At 41.6% G+C, this 14,159-nt stretch overlaps 3 protein-coding genes across 10 annotated transcripts in view; 2 read left to right on the forward strand and 1 right to left on the reverse strand.

The window, feature by feature from the left end:
• The window catches only part of ATM (ATM serine/threonine kinase), a 116,652-nt gene extending 104,846 nt beyond the window's left edge, over window positions 1-11,806 (reverse strand). Inside the window, exons 1-6 of one of the 4 annotated variants that reach the window (XM_049110009.1) lie at window positions 11,585-11,789; window positions 10,987-11,204; window positions 6,103-6,200; window positions 5,909-6,021; window positions 4,549-4,694; window positions 892-1,056 (exon numbers count right to left, since the gene is read on the reverse strand). In XM_049110009.1, the coding sequence (XP_048965966.1) occupies window positions 892-1,056; window positions 4,549-4,694; window positions 5,909-6,021; window positions 6,103-6,174 (496 nt within the window). In that variant the 5' untranslated portion in view covers window positions 6,175-6,200; window positions 10,987-11,204; window positions 11,585-11,789. Of the gene's footprint in view, window positions 1-891; window positions 1,057-4,548; window positions 4,695-5,908; window positions 6,022-6,102; window positions 6,201-6,675; window positions 6,889-10,986; window positions 11,205-11,584 lie in introns of those variants that run through there. The other 3 variants (XM_049110013.1, XM_049110011.1, XM_049110010.1) reach the window with 3 other exon arrangements.
• On the forward strand, window positions 7,716-8,527 carry LOC118354885 (60S ribosomal protein L31-like). The gene has a single exon (XM_035717028.2). It carries the CDS (start codon window positions 8,121-8,123, stop codon window positions 8,496-8,498), a length of 378 nt encoding a protein of 125 aa, XP_035572921.2. The 5' UTR covers window positions 7,716-8,120; the 3' UTR covers window positions 8,499-8,527.
• Window positions 11,807-12,000: 194 nt separating the features above from the next.
• LOC112671394 (protein NPAT) overlaps window positions 12,001-14,159 on the forward strand; it is a 63,977-nt gene continuing 61,818 nt past the window's right edge. For 3 of the 5 annotated variants that reach the window (XR_003143597.3, XR_003143596.3, XR_004816269.2), the window contains exon 1: window positions 12,001-12,187. Coding sequence is in view for 2 of the 5 variants with exons in the window: in XM_025465648.3 (XP_025321433.3) it covers window positions 12,151-12,187 (37 nt within the window). In the remaining 3 variants the exon portion in view is untranslated. The remainder of the gene's footprint in view (window positions 12,188-14,159) is intronic. The other 2 variants (XM_025465648.3, XM_025465649.3) reach the window with 2 other exon arrangements.

A 14,159-nucleotide genomic window follows, 5' to 3' on the forward strand; every position in this document is an offset into this window, starting at 1 on the left:
GATAAGGTCATAGTTTTACCATCCACACAAATCTCATCTTGAAATGAGAACCTGACAATAAACAATACAGATAAATCTCTTTTCATTTAGTTAGTACAATTTATCTTGAATACTTTCCATGAAAAACACTGAGCTTCTAGATTTTCAGAGGTGGTCGTATTAGAAGACTGACATATAGCTTACTTCATTCAAGCCAAATCCCATTTTCACCCATTGAACCCACTGAGAGACAGAAATGCTCTACCTCTGAAATCAAACTCAAACATTTCAATCTCTGACCATAACTTCCTTCTTCTGTGGTCTCAGTACCTTTCACTTAGAAGCTGTCAGAAACACCGGATTCCTCCCTGGCACCCACTCTCCTTTTCTAGTAGTCACTGGGCCCTGTACATCCTATTCTACTATATTTGACTCCCATTACCTTGCAAGTGACCTGCTAAATGCCTAATCCAACAGATATGTGTATGTTTTACCATTTCCAACATATTTAAAGTGTCCTACCCCTTCCAACCTGAAACTCTCCTTCTTGTTTTTTTTCTCTGTGTTTTAATTATGGTGAGGTTGAGGCGTCATTCATCTGTGAACTCACTGTGCCCAAATATATCTATATTATAGTGCATTGCAATTTTTGGTTTGTTTTTTTTCTGCCACTGGTCTGTCAAGTCCTTGATTGAGGACAAGGGGGCTTCTTTCAATTCTATAATTCCAGTTCTGATAGAGACAATAACTTAGGAAGTCCATAATAGAAGAAAACAAAGGTTGGACTATTTAATTTTACTAAGAAACTGTTAAATTGCAAGGACACTTAGGGGATACAGATTCTGACTGGTCTTTGGTGACATTTCATTTCATTTCAGAAAAAATTCACAAGTAACAAATTTCAAAACATACCTAGCCACTGTTGCTGAGATATTTCACACCAGTATTTCCTCACTGAAAGAATGTCCTTGAGCAGAATGTTGCTACAGTCAGCTCCATAAACGGCACCATTAAATGAATCTTTCACTGTATCCATGATATAGTTCAAGAGTTCTTGACATTTTAGTCTGGGCGCTCCTATTTAAAAATAAACAAAAAAACAAAAACATACAAATGCTAAGAAAAATAAGAATACTTGGAATGGCAAAGAGCCTGCATGCCCCTCTCTGCCTGCCCCCTCCCCATTGCCAACTCATGCATTCGCTCTCAAATAAAGAAAGCTTAAAAAAAAAAAAAAAAAAAAGTTTGTAAGGAGGATATTTGACTTTGAAAACGAAATTACTTTCAAATCATACAACAGCATTTGAGGTATATAAATATGTAAGGCTGTAATATTTCCAGTTTTATTTATTAGAGGTCCCAAAAATTCAGTATTAATGGATATATTCTCAAAGACAACAAAAGGACATTTAGAAACTGTTTATTTTCAAAAAATCACACTGATGTTACACCTAAAATTTTACCAGATTTCAACATTAACAATATTAGAACTGCATATAACTTCTTTGTTATTAGCTATGAGCAGGTACAAGTAATATATATCTGATTATATTCTAGTTTAGCAGTTCTTTAATCATTTTATTTTTTTATTCATGAGAGACACAAGAGAGGCAGAGACACAAGCAGAGGGAGAAGAAGGCTCCATGCAGGAAGCTCGATGTGGGACTCAATCCCAGGACCCCAGAATCACGCCCTGGGCCAAAGGCAGAGGCTCAACTACTGAGCCACCCAGGCATCCCTAGTTTAGCAGTTTCTTAAGATGAGTTCAGCATTTTCTTACCAAACTAGTGCAAATAAATATACACTAAGATAATTGTTTATCATTTTTATTTGTGGCTTATATCCTTTTAAGCATCTGGCCAATGATGAAATGCACAACCACATGATCCTCTACTGTAATACCCTGTGCCTCTCTCTCTTACAGTCCTTATAACATTTTCTTATCTGTAACATCTGCTATACTATAACATTCCTAAGGAATTAATTAATTTCTGTATGGCAACACAGCCCAATAACTGTCCTAAATAGTATTTGCTTAGTAAACAATTATTGAGTAACTGCATAAATCAATGTCACAATGAAATCATTTCCCTATGGTCTTAACCTCAACAGATTTCCTTCCTCCACCAAATTTGAGAAAGGTTTCAAAAACTATGCTGACATTCTTTTCTAAGAAAACCTATCATCAAAGGACAACTAAGTTGGCTGGAGAGAATTTAAGGAGCCTCACAGGACTTAACATTTACAAAGCTGGGTTTTCCATTCTCTAGGCTCCATCTGTGCTTTGTGTAGAAGCAGACAAATGCCAGTGTAGAGGAACGAACAATATTTGCTTATTAGTTCCTTCCCAGCTGTCTTTTCTGAATCTGTTTCTTTCGTCATAACTCGAATACCAATGCAGAGTAAGCCTGGCAAAGTCTACACATGTGTTTAAATTCCAGGCAACTCCCCAACACTTAAAAAAAAAAGAAATAGTGAGAGGACATGATAGTTACACTTTGGTTTTATAGAGATGAAAGATGTTTATTTTTTTTTTTTGAAAGATGTTTAAATTACAAAGTCAAACTTGAAAGAAAAGGAAGCCTCAAATAAAAACACAACTTTTCAACCACTGAAATAATCTTACATTGACAATTTCATCAACTCATTCCCATAAATCAACATACTGATACTTTCACACATTTTTCCAATGTGATCTCCACTGTTAATTTTGCAATTGTAGATTTTTGCACCATGAAGCAATATTACATACTGCAAACTTTTCTGGTGGGCTACAAATAGGCTTGGGTATCTTTCTCTTAATAACTCTGTATGTACATATTAAAATGTGTTAAGAACCCAATGTTAGTAGTCAAGAGAAGAAATTTTAATAACTGCAGGGCTATCTATCATACAGGGCAAAAGCAGGTGCAGGGTATTCCAGTGTAGCTGTCAATGCTGGAGTCGCTGACACAGGCTTGCCACTATGCATATAAACTAGCACCTCAGACCTGGAAAACTAAATTTCTGCTAAACCATTGCTTTTTTAGACTCAAGTCTCATCACACCATTCTGAAATGTCATTAACTTACCATCTATATCCTTCTACTTAATAATGTTTATCAAGGCTTTTCTGATTCTTAAGTCTTTTAATTCCAGTATAGTTACCATACAATGTTCTATTACTTTCAGGTGTCCGATACAGGGACTCAATGGCTTTTCTTTTTTTTTTTTTTTTTTTTTTTAAGATTTTATTTATTCCTGAGAGAGAGAGAAAGAGAGGCAGGGACACAGTCAGAGGGAGAAGCAGGCCCCATGCAGGTAGCCTGACATAGGATTCGATCCCGGGTCTCCAGGATCACGCCCTGGGCTGAAGGCGGCGCCAAACCACTGAGCCACCCGGGCTGCCCAGATTTTCTTATTCTTTTTTTTTTTTTTTTTTTTATTTATTTATGATAGTCACACACACACAGAGAGAGAGAGAGAGAGAGAGAGGCAGAGACATAGGCAGAGGGAGAAGCAGGCTCCATGCACCAGGAGCCTGACGTGGGATTCAATCCCAGGTCTCCAGGATTGCGCCCTGGGCCAAAGGCAGGCGCTAAACCGCTGCGCCACCCAGGGATCCCAGATTTTCTGATTCTTAAACTAAACTTGGTATCACAAAACCACATCCTTATCTGTGAAGAGTAAACAAAGTCTGAGCCCAAGAGTTGCTAAACAAACACTTCTACTTCTAGCCTTTAGCATCGTATGAAGCTCATTTCCTTACATAAACCTAGTAGGATCCTGCACTTTGGGTCAAAAATATCAACTCTTTATAAAATACCCACTGCACCAATTCAAAATGGGAAATACATGGCTGATCAGGAGCAAAAAAACCACTGGGTATTTTTTTAATCAGTAGTAAGCTCAGTTTTAGTTAAGAGAATGTGTTTTGACTGCCAAAAAAGCTAATGTAATCTCAAAATGAATTAGTAAAACTATAGAATAAAAGATATGCAAGTCCTGGTCCACTCTGTACCAATTAAAATATAGCTATAATTGAGTCCCATACTTTGAAATATAATTAAACTGAAGAAAATTCAGAAGACAGTGACACAAAAACTAGGTCATATGAGCTGAAGGAAGTATGTCAGTTTAGCTTAAAGTGGATTCAGAGGAAATGTCACAGCTAACTTCAAATATATACCAAACGATGTCATACTGAAAAAATTTATTAGGATTTGTCTGTACTATCTCAGAAGGCAGAAGCAGTAACAAAGGGAAACAGGTCTCTCCACTGTTAAAGCTATTCAAAGATATTAAAGCCTCAAAAGGTATGTTTGATCATTAAGGCTACCTAAGTGCTAGGAACAAAGAGGGGATCCAAGAAGCATGGGTAGTTGGAATACTAATTTTTAATCCTTCCAACATGGAGGCTATCATTCCATGCTTACATAAATTCCTCCAAATATTTGAACTGATCATAAATTAAAATCCATTTACATACTAGAAATTAGAGTTAGCACTCAAACTTTATCTTAACCATATTCTGACTGAACTCATGCAATAATAACCTTTAAACCAGCTATTTATAATAAGAGCACTTACTTTTATTTGCACATTTGATGAAATATTTGACCAAACTACTGATTTCTTGCATCTTTTTCTGCCTAGTGGCTTGTGTTGAGGCTGACACACTTGGTTTTGCTGTTCGCAGACATTCTGTTTCTTTCTGAACATATTTCTGTAAAAATCTTCAAGAAAACAAAGTAGAATTGCAAAAACTTATTAAACACTTAAATCATTACAATGGTTTTGAAAAGTCCTTTTATGCCATCATAAAGAGAATCTTTTAAGCCATAATGCTGCAATCAAGATAAATAAAATAATTTTCTTTCAAGGCTGAAGCCCCACGACACCAATTTAAAGTCTGTTCTGCAAAGCTCTAAAACGTAACCTCCATGATTTTCTGTTGCTTTACTGCTTGCTTTCTCCTTTTAGTATTAAAAGCTTACAATGCTATTAGGGCTTTTAGTTCTCTCTTGTTATTTTGTACACAACACAATCCTTTCCCAGGCAGTTTATAACAATTCTAAGCCTCTGAAGGAAGCCTGCCTAGAAGACATTCATGATTAGTTGGAAGTACCATGTGCCTATTGGACCTACCTGATCAGCTAATGCAAAATAATACTCGTCCTTAGATAATAGTTATATTTGTGATATTTGAAATAAACTAAGTAACCAGAGAAAAAGCACGCATTTTTTTAATGCTATCTACACTTAAATCTGTAAGTCCATCCAATACCAAGTAAGTGGTAAAAATAAAAGTTCTAAATACTTAAGAACAAGTAAATGCACTTCCTCTTGATTGAAGATAATTTATTTCAAGCTTTCCAGTATTCTATATTAAAATATTGTATTCATTTTCCTAAGTTTCACAACCTACTTCTAGTTACTTTTTCACAGTTGAAAATTATATCTTAATGTAAAAAGATATGAATTCTGCTTAGCACCCCAGTCCGGCAAACAATTGTCTTTCCAATGCCTGATTTTTTTTAACTATATTCATATGGGAATTATTCTGTAATTGTTTAACTATAATTTAACATGTAACAGTTACTCAGAGCAATATTAAAGACATAAATAATAAAACGTGTAACATAATTTTATTCTCCAACTTGAAAAAAAGTCTTTTGAATGAACTAACTCGAAAGGAATTCTCTCATCTTGAGTGAGATATACCTAAGAACTTTTATTGAACAAATGGCCTAAAAACTTAAATTTTTTCTATATGAACATCTCTTAAAAAATCATGTTTCAGATAAATAGTAAGTACCAACTTTATATGCAAGGTACAACAGCTTATAAGGAGCAAAGTTAAATAAGACCTACATACAACAAAAATATCTCAACAAATAAACAAGAAAGAGGAAAAACAAAGACAATAAAAAAAATTAGAATGGAATACCTAAAAACAGCATCCCAATTCAAATATTTGCTTTGTTTGGAATCTGAATGCCGATCTAAATGTTGAATAGTTTCAGGATCCCGAATCAGGCGCTTGAATTTCTCAACTTCTTTCTAAAATGAAAAAGAACATAGGAATGGGTTGCCAATCATACACTAATTTCAAGAAAAGATCAAATTTCAGTAATTTACTACCCTTCGTTCTGTAGCTCTATCATGTTCTAGTTGACGGCAGCAAATAAGCAGATCATTAAGCGCTAGACTCATGGTTCAGAACTTCAGAAAACACATCACTGTAAATAAATACATAAATTCAAAATTATTTCAAATTTGGTATTAATATATGATCATATCAACTGTACAATTACAGGCATATTATGATCAAACATTCAATGATTTTTCTTAACGTTTTCACATTTAAGTGAGATTTTATTAGAATATACCAAAACAAAACCTCAACACACAAAAGGGTACTTGTGTGCAATAGCAGGATAAAAAAAGGAAATACAGAATTTATTGTCCTGAGACCTCTTCTAAGAAACACGGTAATTAAAATAAAATGTGAAAGATGAACAGAAGACAGCCAGGTCAAGAATAAGGAAAGAGCACTTAAACATTTAACACTGACCAGCTGAAATATTTAACCACACACTTTCTTATATGGAGTGACAAGACGTGCTATCTGCTGAGCCAAAAGCTGAAACTGCTTATGCTCTGGAATTGATATGTAAAAGGTTGATATCAAAGCTAGTAATAAGCCATGCCTACCACTTAAGTCTCAACTGGCTTTATGGTTCTCACTTAAAATATAAAAACAGGGATCCCTGGGTGGCGCAGCGGTTTGGCGCCTGCCTTTGGCCCGGGGCGCGATCCTGGAGACCCGGGATCAAATCCCACGTCGGGCTCCCGGTGCATGGAGCCTGCTTCTCCCTCTGCCTGCGTCTCTGCCTCTCTCTCTGTGTGACTATCGTAGATAAATAAAAATTAAAAAAAAAAAAAAAATATATATATATATAAAAACAGAAGGATAATTATGCTCTTGCTTTTGTTTTAAAAGAAAATTAACTACAATAGTGCCAAAAATCAACTATGTTTTACTGCGCCTTAATGCCATCGCTGTAGTCCTGCTCCTTTTAGGTTTTCTGACATAATCAAAGCTTCCATTGATAACCTTTAAAAAAAAAAAAACTCATTCAAGAAAAGCATTTTGTGTCATTCTCCCTGACTCTTTTTAAAAAGAAGCTTCATTAGAGACCATATCCAGTCTTCCTACAAAAAAAGAAATCCCTCTTACAAAATTAAACACTCTTTAAACACTCCCAGCAAGAGCACTCTATCTAACAAGCCTACCATTTTGTTGGCAAATAGCTCTAATTTGCTTCCCCATTTTTATTCATTGGTTGTTCTCTTTTATCCCTATTACAATCTCCTTTACCCTGCTGTAGATTACAAATTGTTATTTACCTGACAGTCTTTTTCATTTGATTATAATTCCTTGAGGAAAAGGACTATTATTTTTATTTTCCATTTCTTATGGTTTTATCTAGGACTCTTGCCCCTTCATACTGAATCCTAGTTTAAAACCCTCTTGATTGAGACAAAATGGAAAATAAAACTAGGACTGTAACCAGTGAAAACACCTTAACAATATCCAAAGAACCATAAATGTAGACACATTTATTTCTAAGTACACAAAAGATGTTTTTTGTAATGTAAAAAAAAAAAAAAAAATGCAAGTTTACTGACCATGTGACACTTCTAGAAGATGCAGCCCTAAACTTTTTTTTTTTTTCAAGTTGTGGTTTTTCTGCTTGTCTCCTACTGTTTCTCTTTCTTCCGCCTCAAAGATTGATTACTTTGAAGAAAACACAACAGTTTAGTCAGGAGACATTCTTTCACTGGGCAGCTACTTGTTCAAGGCACTCTGTTAGGGGTAGCCAGGCATATAATGAATTAAAGAGACAAAATCCTACCCTTGGGCAGTCATAACTGATATATGACTCAAAGGAACCAAATATACAACTGAGAGCATCAGTTGATAAGCTGCCAGCGAACACGTCTCAGTAGAGGTTACCAACAGAGTCAAGATCCGAAGTGGTGTCAATCACAAAAAGAGCCAGAGGACCAAGATCTCAAGGAAGGACACTAGTACCACCAAAAGGTCCCAAGATGAAAAAGTGCATGGTCTTCCTTTCCAACTAGGGCCCGGCAGAATGGCTCCCGCAAAGAAGGGTGGCGAGAAGAAGAAGGGCCGTTCTGCCATCAAAGAGGTAGTGATCAGAGAACACACCGTCAACATTCACAAACGTATCCATGGAGTGGGTTTCAAGAAGCGTGCCTCTCGGGCACTCAAAGAGATCCAGAAATTTGCCATGAAGGAGATGGGAACTCCAGATGTGCGCATTGACACCAGGCTCAACAAAGCTGTCTGGGCCAAAGGAAGAAGGAATGTTCCATACTGTATCCGTGTGCGGTTGTCCAGAAAACGTAACGAGGATGAAGATTCACCAAACAAGCTCTACACGCTGATTACCTATGTACCTATCACCACTTTCAAAAATCTACAAACTGTTAATGTGGATGAGAACTAATTGCTGATTGTCAAATAAAGGTATAAAACTGCAAACAAACAAACAAACAAACAAAAAATGCATGATTATGTTCGAGGAATTGAAAGAAAACCGAAGTAACAACGGGGTAGTCAGCTAGAGTAAGAGAGCTGAGACATAAGGTTGAGTTCGATTAATACATTAATCCAGAACTAAACTCCCCTACCAACATGCAACTGAAACCATACATACTTCCTGAACAACAGTCTCTGAAGCGGCAAGTCCAACATTCCTTCTTAGATCTCATTCAAGTTGATCTCCTTGCAGAATTAGACAATGATGCCTACATCCCATCTTCCCACATAGAATACTGCCCTTGGCATGCCATTCTTTTCTGGAGTAACAGTGTGGGCTCTATAGGTAGCTTGTACTGGTTCAAAGCCTGGTCTTGCCACTTACAAGCTGTATAACCTTGGGCACTAGCTAATCAATCTCTCAAAACCTCAGTTCTATCATGGGTAAAATGAAAAACAATACCAGAACCTACCTCAAAGTTACGGTTAAGGATTCATGCACGGATTTAACGCAGTGTCTGGAACACAGCAAATGCTCAATCAACCTTAGCAATTACCATTCTTTCTTCCTTTGTTTTCTAAGTCTTTCTGGATGTTTCCTCTTCCACCCACACCTGCAAAACTATCTCCCTACTTCCCACCCTGGCTGCTCCTGACGTGATCTCATCCATCCCAAAGACCCCAAGATGCTGAAAATGCCTACATCTATTTCATTCAACGCCAGACCCCACTCCAGAGCTTCAGAAACTTTCCAAGCTGTGTGCCTTTACGCGCATTGCCCCTCCTGCCTGGAAGACCCCTACCTCCCTCCTCCCGTGGTAAGCGAACAATCCGAGGTCTCACCGCAGACCTGCACGGTTCTACCTTAAGATCTTTTTTTTTTCTTTATTGGAGTTCAATTTGCCAACATATAGCATAACACCCAGTGCTCATCCCATCAAGTGCCCCCCTCAGTGCCCGTCACCCAGTCACCCCCACCCCCCGCCCACCTCCCTTTCTATCACCCCTTGTTCGTTTCCCAGAGTTAGGAGTCTCTCAAGTTCTGTCTCCCTTTCTGATATTTCCCACTCATTTTTTCTCCTTTCCCCTTTATTCCCTTTCACTATTTTTTATACTCCCCCCCAAAATGAGACCATATAATGTTTGTCCTTCTCCGATTGACTTATTTCACTCAGCATAATACCATGTTAATGGATTGGAAGAATTAATATTGTGAAAATGTCAATGTTACCCAGGGCAATTTACACATTTAATGCAATCCCTATCAAAATACCATGGACTTTCTTCAGAGAGTTGGAACAAATTGTCTTAAGATTTGTGTGGAATCAGAAAAGACCCTGAATAGCCAGGGGAATTTTAAAAAAGAAAACCATAGCTGGGGGCATCACAATGCCAGATTTCAGGTTGTACTACAAAGCTGTGGTCATCAAGACTGTGTGGTACTGGAACAAAAACAGACACATAGATCAATGGAACAGAATAGAGAATCCAGAAGTGGACCCTCAACGTTATGGTGAACTAATATTCGACAAAGGAGGAAAGACTATCCACTGGAGAAAAGACAGTCTCTTCAATAAATGGTGCTGGGAAAATTGGACATCCACATGCAGAAGAATGAAACGACCATTCTCTTACACCATACACAAGACAAGATTACATCAAAATCCTAGAGAACACAGGCAACACCCTTTTTGAACTTGGCCACAGTAACTTCTTGCAAGATACATCCATGAAGGCAAGAGAAACAAAAAGCAAAAATGAACTATTGGGACTTCATCAAGATAAGAAGCTTTTGCCCAGCAAAAGAAACAGTCAACAAAACTAAAAGACAACCTACAGAACGGAAGAAGATATTTGCAAATGACAGTTAAGTCAGATAAAGAGCTAGTTTCCAAGATCTATAAAGAACTTATGAAACTCAACAGCAAAGAAACAAACAATCCCATCATGAAATGGGCAAAAGACATGAACAGAAATTTCACCAAAGAAGACATGCCAACAAGCACATGAGAAAATGCTCTGCATCACTTGCCATCAGGGAAATACAAATCAAAACCACAATGAGATACCACCTCACGCCAGTGAGAATGGGGAAAATAAACAAGGCAGGAAACCACAAATGTTGGAGAGGATGCGGAGAAAAGGGAACCCTCTTACACTGTAGGTGGGAATGTGAACTGGTGCAGCCACTCTGGAAAACTGTGGAGGTTCCTCAAAGAGTTAAAAATAGATCTGCCCTACGACCCAGCAATTGCACTGCTGGGGATTTACCCCAAAGATACAGATGCAATGAAACGCCGGGACACCTGCACCCCGATGTTTCTAGCAGCAATGTCCACAATAGCCAAACTGTGGAAGGAGCCTCGGTGTCCATCGAAAGATGAATGGATAAAGAAGATGTGGTCTATGTATACAATGGAATATTACTCAGCCATTAGGTTCTCCCTTAAAATTACCTTGAGCCCTAAGAGTCCTTTTTCTTGTCGGTACCTGGTGAAAACTGCAGCGAGCGCTCCTGGGAGTTCCCCACCTGCGAGGATTATGACAGAGAGACAGGACGGCGCGCTCACACACCAGTCGGCCACAGTTCCACGTCCAGTAAGGAGATTCCAGAGTCGGGGCTCTTCACCGCGCCACTCTCCTTTGAGCCGCAGCAGAGGCTCGCGGATTAAAACTAATCAAGAAAAGAGGGGGAAACATGGCTAGTCATCTAGTTCCATCTGGGCCGTCGGTGGCAGGGAAAGGGGACGCGCAGGAGGGCCCACCAGGGCATCTGGAAGAAGAGTCGAGGCGAAACCCGCGAGGAAGAAGGAGAGAGGAGGGACGGGAGAGAGACAGGGCGGCGGGGAGGGGGGGTCCACTCCGAAGGGTCGAGGCGAAGCTCGGTAGCGGCTCGGAGAGAGGGAGGGCGGGAGAGTCCGGTCGTCGGGGCGCCGGCACGGAGCGGCTCCAGTCCCGGGACGCAGAAGCCACCGCCTGCTTCCCACGCCCCTAACGGTGCCCTCGCACAGCCAAAGCGGCGGCGACTGCAGCCTACATCCCGGCTCCACTTGCCTTCCACGCCCCCGCGGCCACAGAAGCTCCAGCCAGCTGGAAACCCAGTCTTCCCGCTTCCGGTTCAAACGCTGCGTGACCCCGCAGCCCGGGTCTCCCAAGGAAGAAGCCGGGGTCACCCGGGAGCAGGCCCCATCTGCCCATGCGCGCCGACCCCCGCACGCTGTGCGCTGCGTGCGCTCTCTCGCTTCAAAATATTTGGCTCGTCGGAGCAAACGCGCCTGCGCGCTTCTCGCCAATGGCGTGCGAGCCTGCGCTCCCCGCCTGCCTCCTGGCGCCGGCCGCTGCGCCGTCCTCCCACCTCCTCGACGCCTTCGGCCCCGCCTCTCCGACTCTCAGGGCGGAAGTGACGACAGTTCCGAGGGGAACGGAGGCGGGTTTCATTTCGGCGCCTTTCTTTCTTCCGCGAAAGCGATTGGCGGACGCGGGGTGAAAGAGGCGGGACAAATTGCCGCGGGTTCAGTGCCGCCACTGGAACCGGGAGATGCGGCGCAGGAGCTGTCGGGGCTGTGTTGGCTTGTACCTGAGTCTCGTCTCCTGTGGCGGTTCCCGCTGCGGCTTCGGTCATGTTGTTACCTTCGGACATAGCGCGGCTGGTGCTGGGTGAGCGCGGACGCGGGAGGGACGGGCCGTGCTGACCGGGCTGAGCAGGACGGAACGACCTTCGGGGCCAAAGGTTCTCCCGGGGCGGGGAGGCTCTGGTGCTGTGCCTCCCCGTCTGCGGCTCGAGCCCGGCGGCGGTTCCGCTGGGGCCGGGCGCTCGGGCCGGGCCCGAGAGCCTCTTTGTGCGCGGATGTTGCGCTCCCCGGAGGCGGCGTGGCGAGGCAGGGCTGAGGGGAGGCGCGGCGGAACACCTGAGGCCCGGGTGCTGAGGGGCAGCCAGGCCTGCACGCCTCGTCGGGACCCCCGGAAGGAGACTTGTCAGGGATGGGAGAGCACGAGGACGTCCCCGACCTCCGGGTCTTGTAGAAAGACCTTCGCGACGTCCTTCTCGTACTCGCTCCTCCAGCTAGGAATTTGGGGGCGGACGGGGGTCTTCTTCCCTGTCCTCCCCTGGCGCCCCCGCCCTCCCTCTCCACAGTGAGTGGTCCCCAGCTTGGGGGTCTGAGATAGCCCGCTGCATGGTGTAAAACAGCCCCAATTCCTCGTCTTTCCACCGGCCAGAAATTTCGCAGAGGAAAATGCCTTCCCGTTGAACGTGTTCTAGTCCTCTGGTTCGTTTCTCCTCCATTTGGGGACGGTTGGTGCCACGGGCCTGTTGTCAGGGCGTATTGTCTGCGTGGGCAAACGGGTTTGGTGGTTGTGTGCCCCCGGGAAGAATTAGAGAGATTCGTGCTGCCCTGGGAAGTTCAGACCCCCAAGCCGGCGGTTTGCAGACCTTGTCGTACGCGACACCCCTGAAAGTACATGGTAAACATCTGTGATGAAACTTGCCGTGGTGTCCGCAGCAATTACTGTCGTTTACCCTACTGTTAGAAAAATCCCATTTGTCTTACTCCGTTTTAAAATACTTAGCCCTGTCCGGAAAACTGGCCTTTGTGCTCAGGGCTTTTGGCGAGCACATTTTGCAGGAAACGAGAGGGTAACGGCTGCACGGCCCCCCCCCCCCCCCGTTTTTTTTGGAGAAGCGAATGACTTCATTTAATATTTTGTTAATGGCGGGTTCATCTTTTGCTTTATTACAACTGAATTATCAATAGTTCTGTCTTTATTTCTGAGACAAAGCTGGCTGTCTTGTAATTATATTTATTAGGATTATATTCATACAGTAGACTAATTTAGAGTAGACTCTCACAGTGTTCGAGATGAATATTGGCGTGCTTTATTTTTTCCTCTAGGCATATCGTTTGCTTAAGAATTTGACTTTTAGCGATTTGGTGGTAATCAACTCCAGTTTCAGTAACTAATCTTTAATAGGGTTTCTCACCCTGGCCCTGTTGACATTTGCGGCCAGGTAATTATTATGGGGAGCTGTCCTGTGCATTGTGAGAAGTTCAGCATCCCTAGCATCTATCTATTAGATGCCAATAAGACCCCACTCCCACCCACCCCCCACTTAATGACAGTTTAAAAAAAAAAAAAAAAAAAAAAAAACAAAGTCTCCAGATAGTGCCAGTTTGTTCCCTAGAGGGAAAAATCATTCCCTGTTAAAAACAACTGGTCTTAAAGCAATCTGATTTTCTTTTTTTTTTTTAATTTTTTTTTTTTTTTTTTTTTTTTTTTTTTATTTATTTGTGATAGTCACACACAGAGAGAGAGAGAGGCAGAGACACAGGCAGAGGGAGAAGCAGGCTCCATGCACCGGGAGCCCGACGTGGGATTCGATCCCGGGTCTCCAGGATCGCGCCCTGGGCCAAAGGCAGGCGCCAAACCGCTGCGCCACCCAGGGATCCCGCAATCTGATTTTCTAACCGAAATAACTCACTTGTATTCTCCACAAACCAGCTGCTCTGCTTGACTCCTACTTTTTTAATAGATAAAAATGCCAAAATTTCCAAATTCATTGTTTCTTATCCTAAAAAATCTTTGTCATTCACATTCCATTTTAATTGCCACCAATCCTATTTACTGTGCC

Source organism: Canis lupus, chromosome 5 (assembly GCF_003254725.2).
Source record: "Canis lupus dingo isolate Sandy chromosome 5, ASM325472v2, whole genome shotgun sequence".
Lineage (NCBI taxonomy): Eukaryota > Metazoa > Chordata > Mammalia > Carnivora > Canidae > Canis > Canis lupus.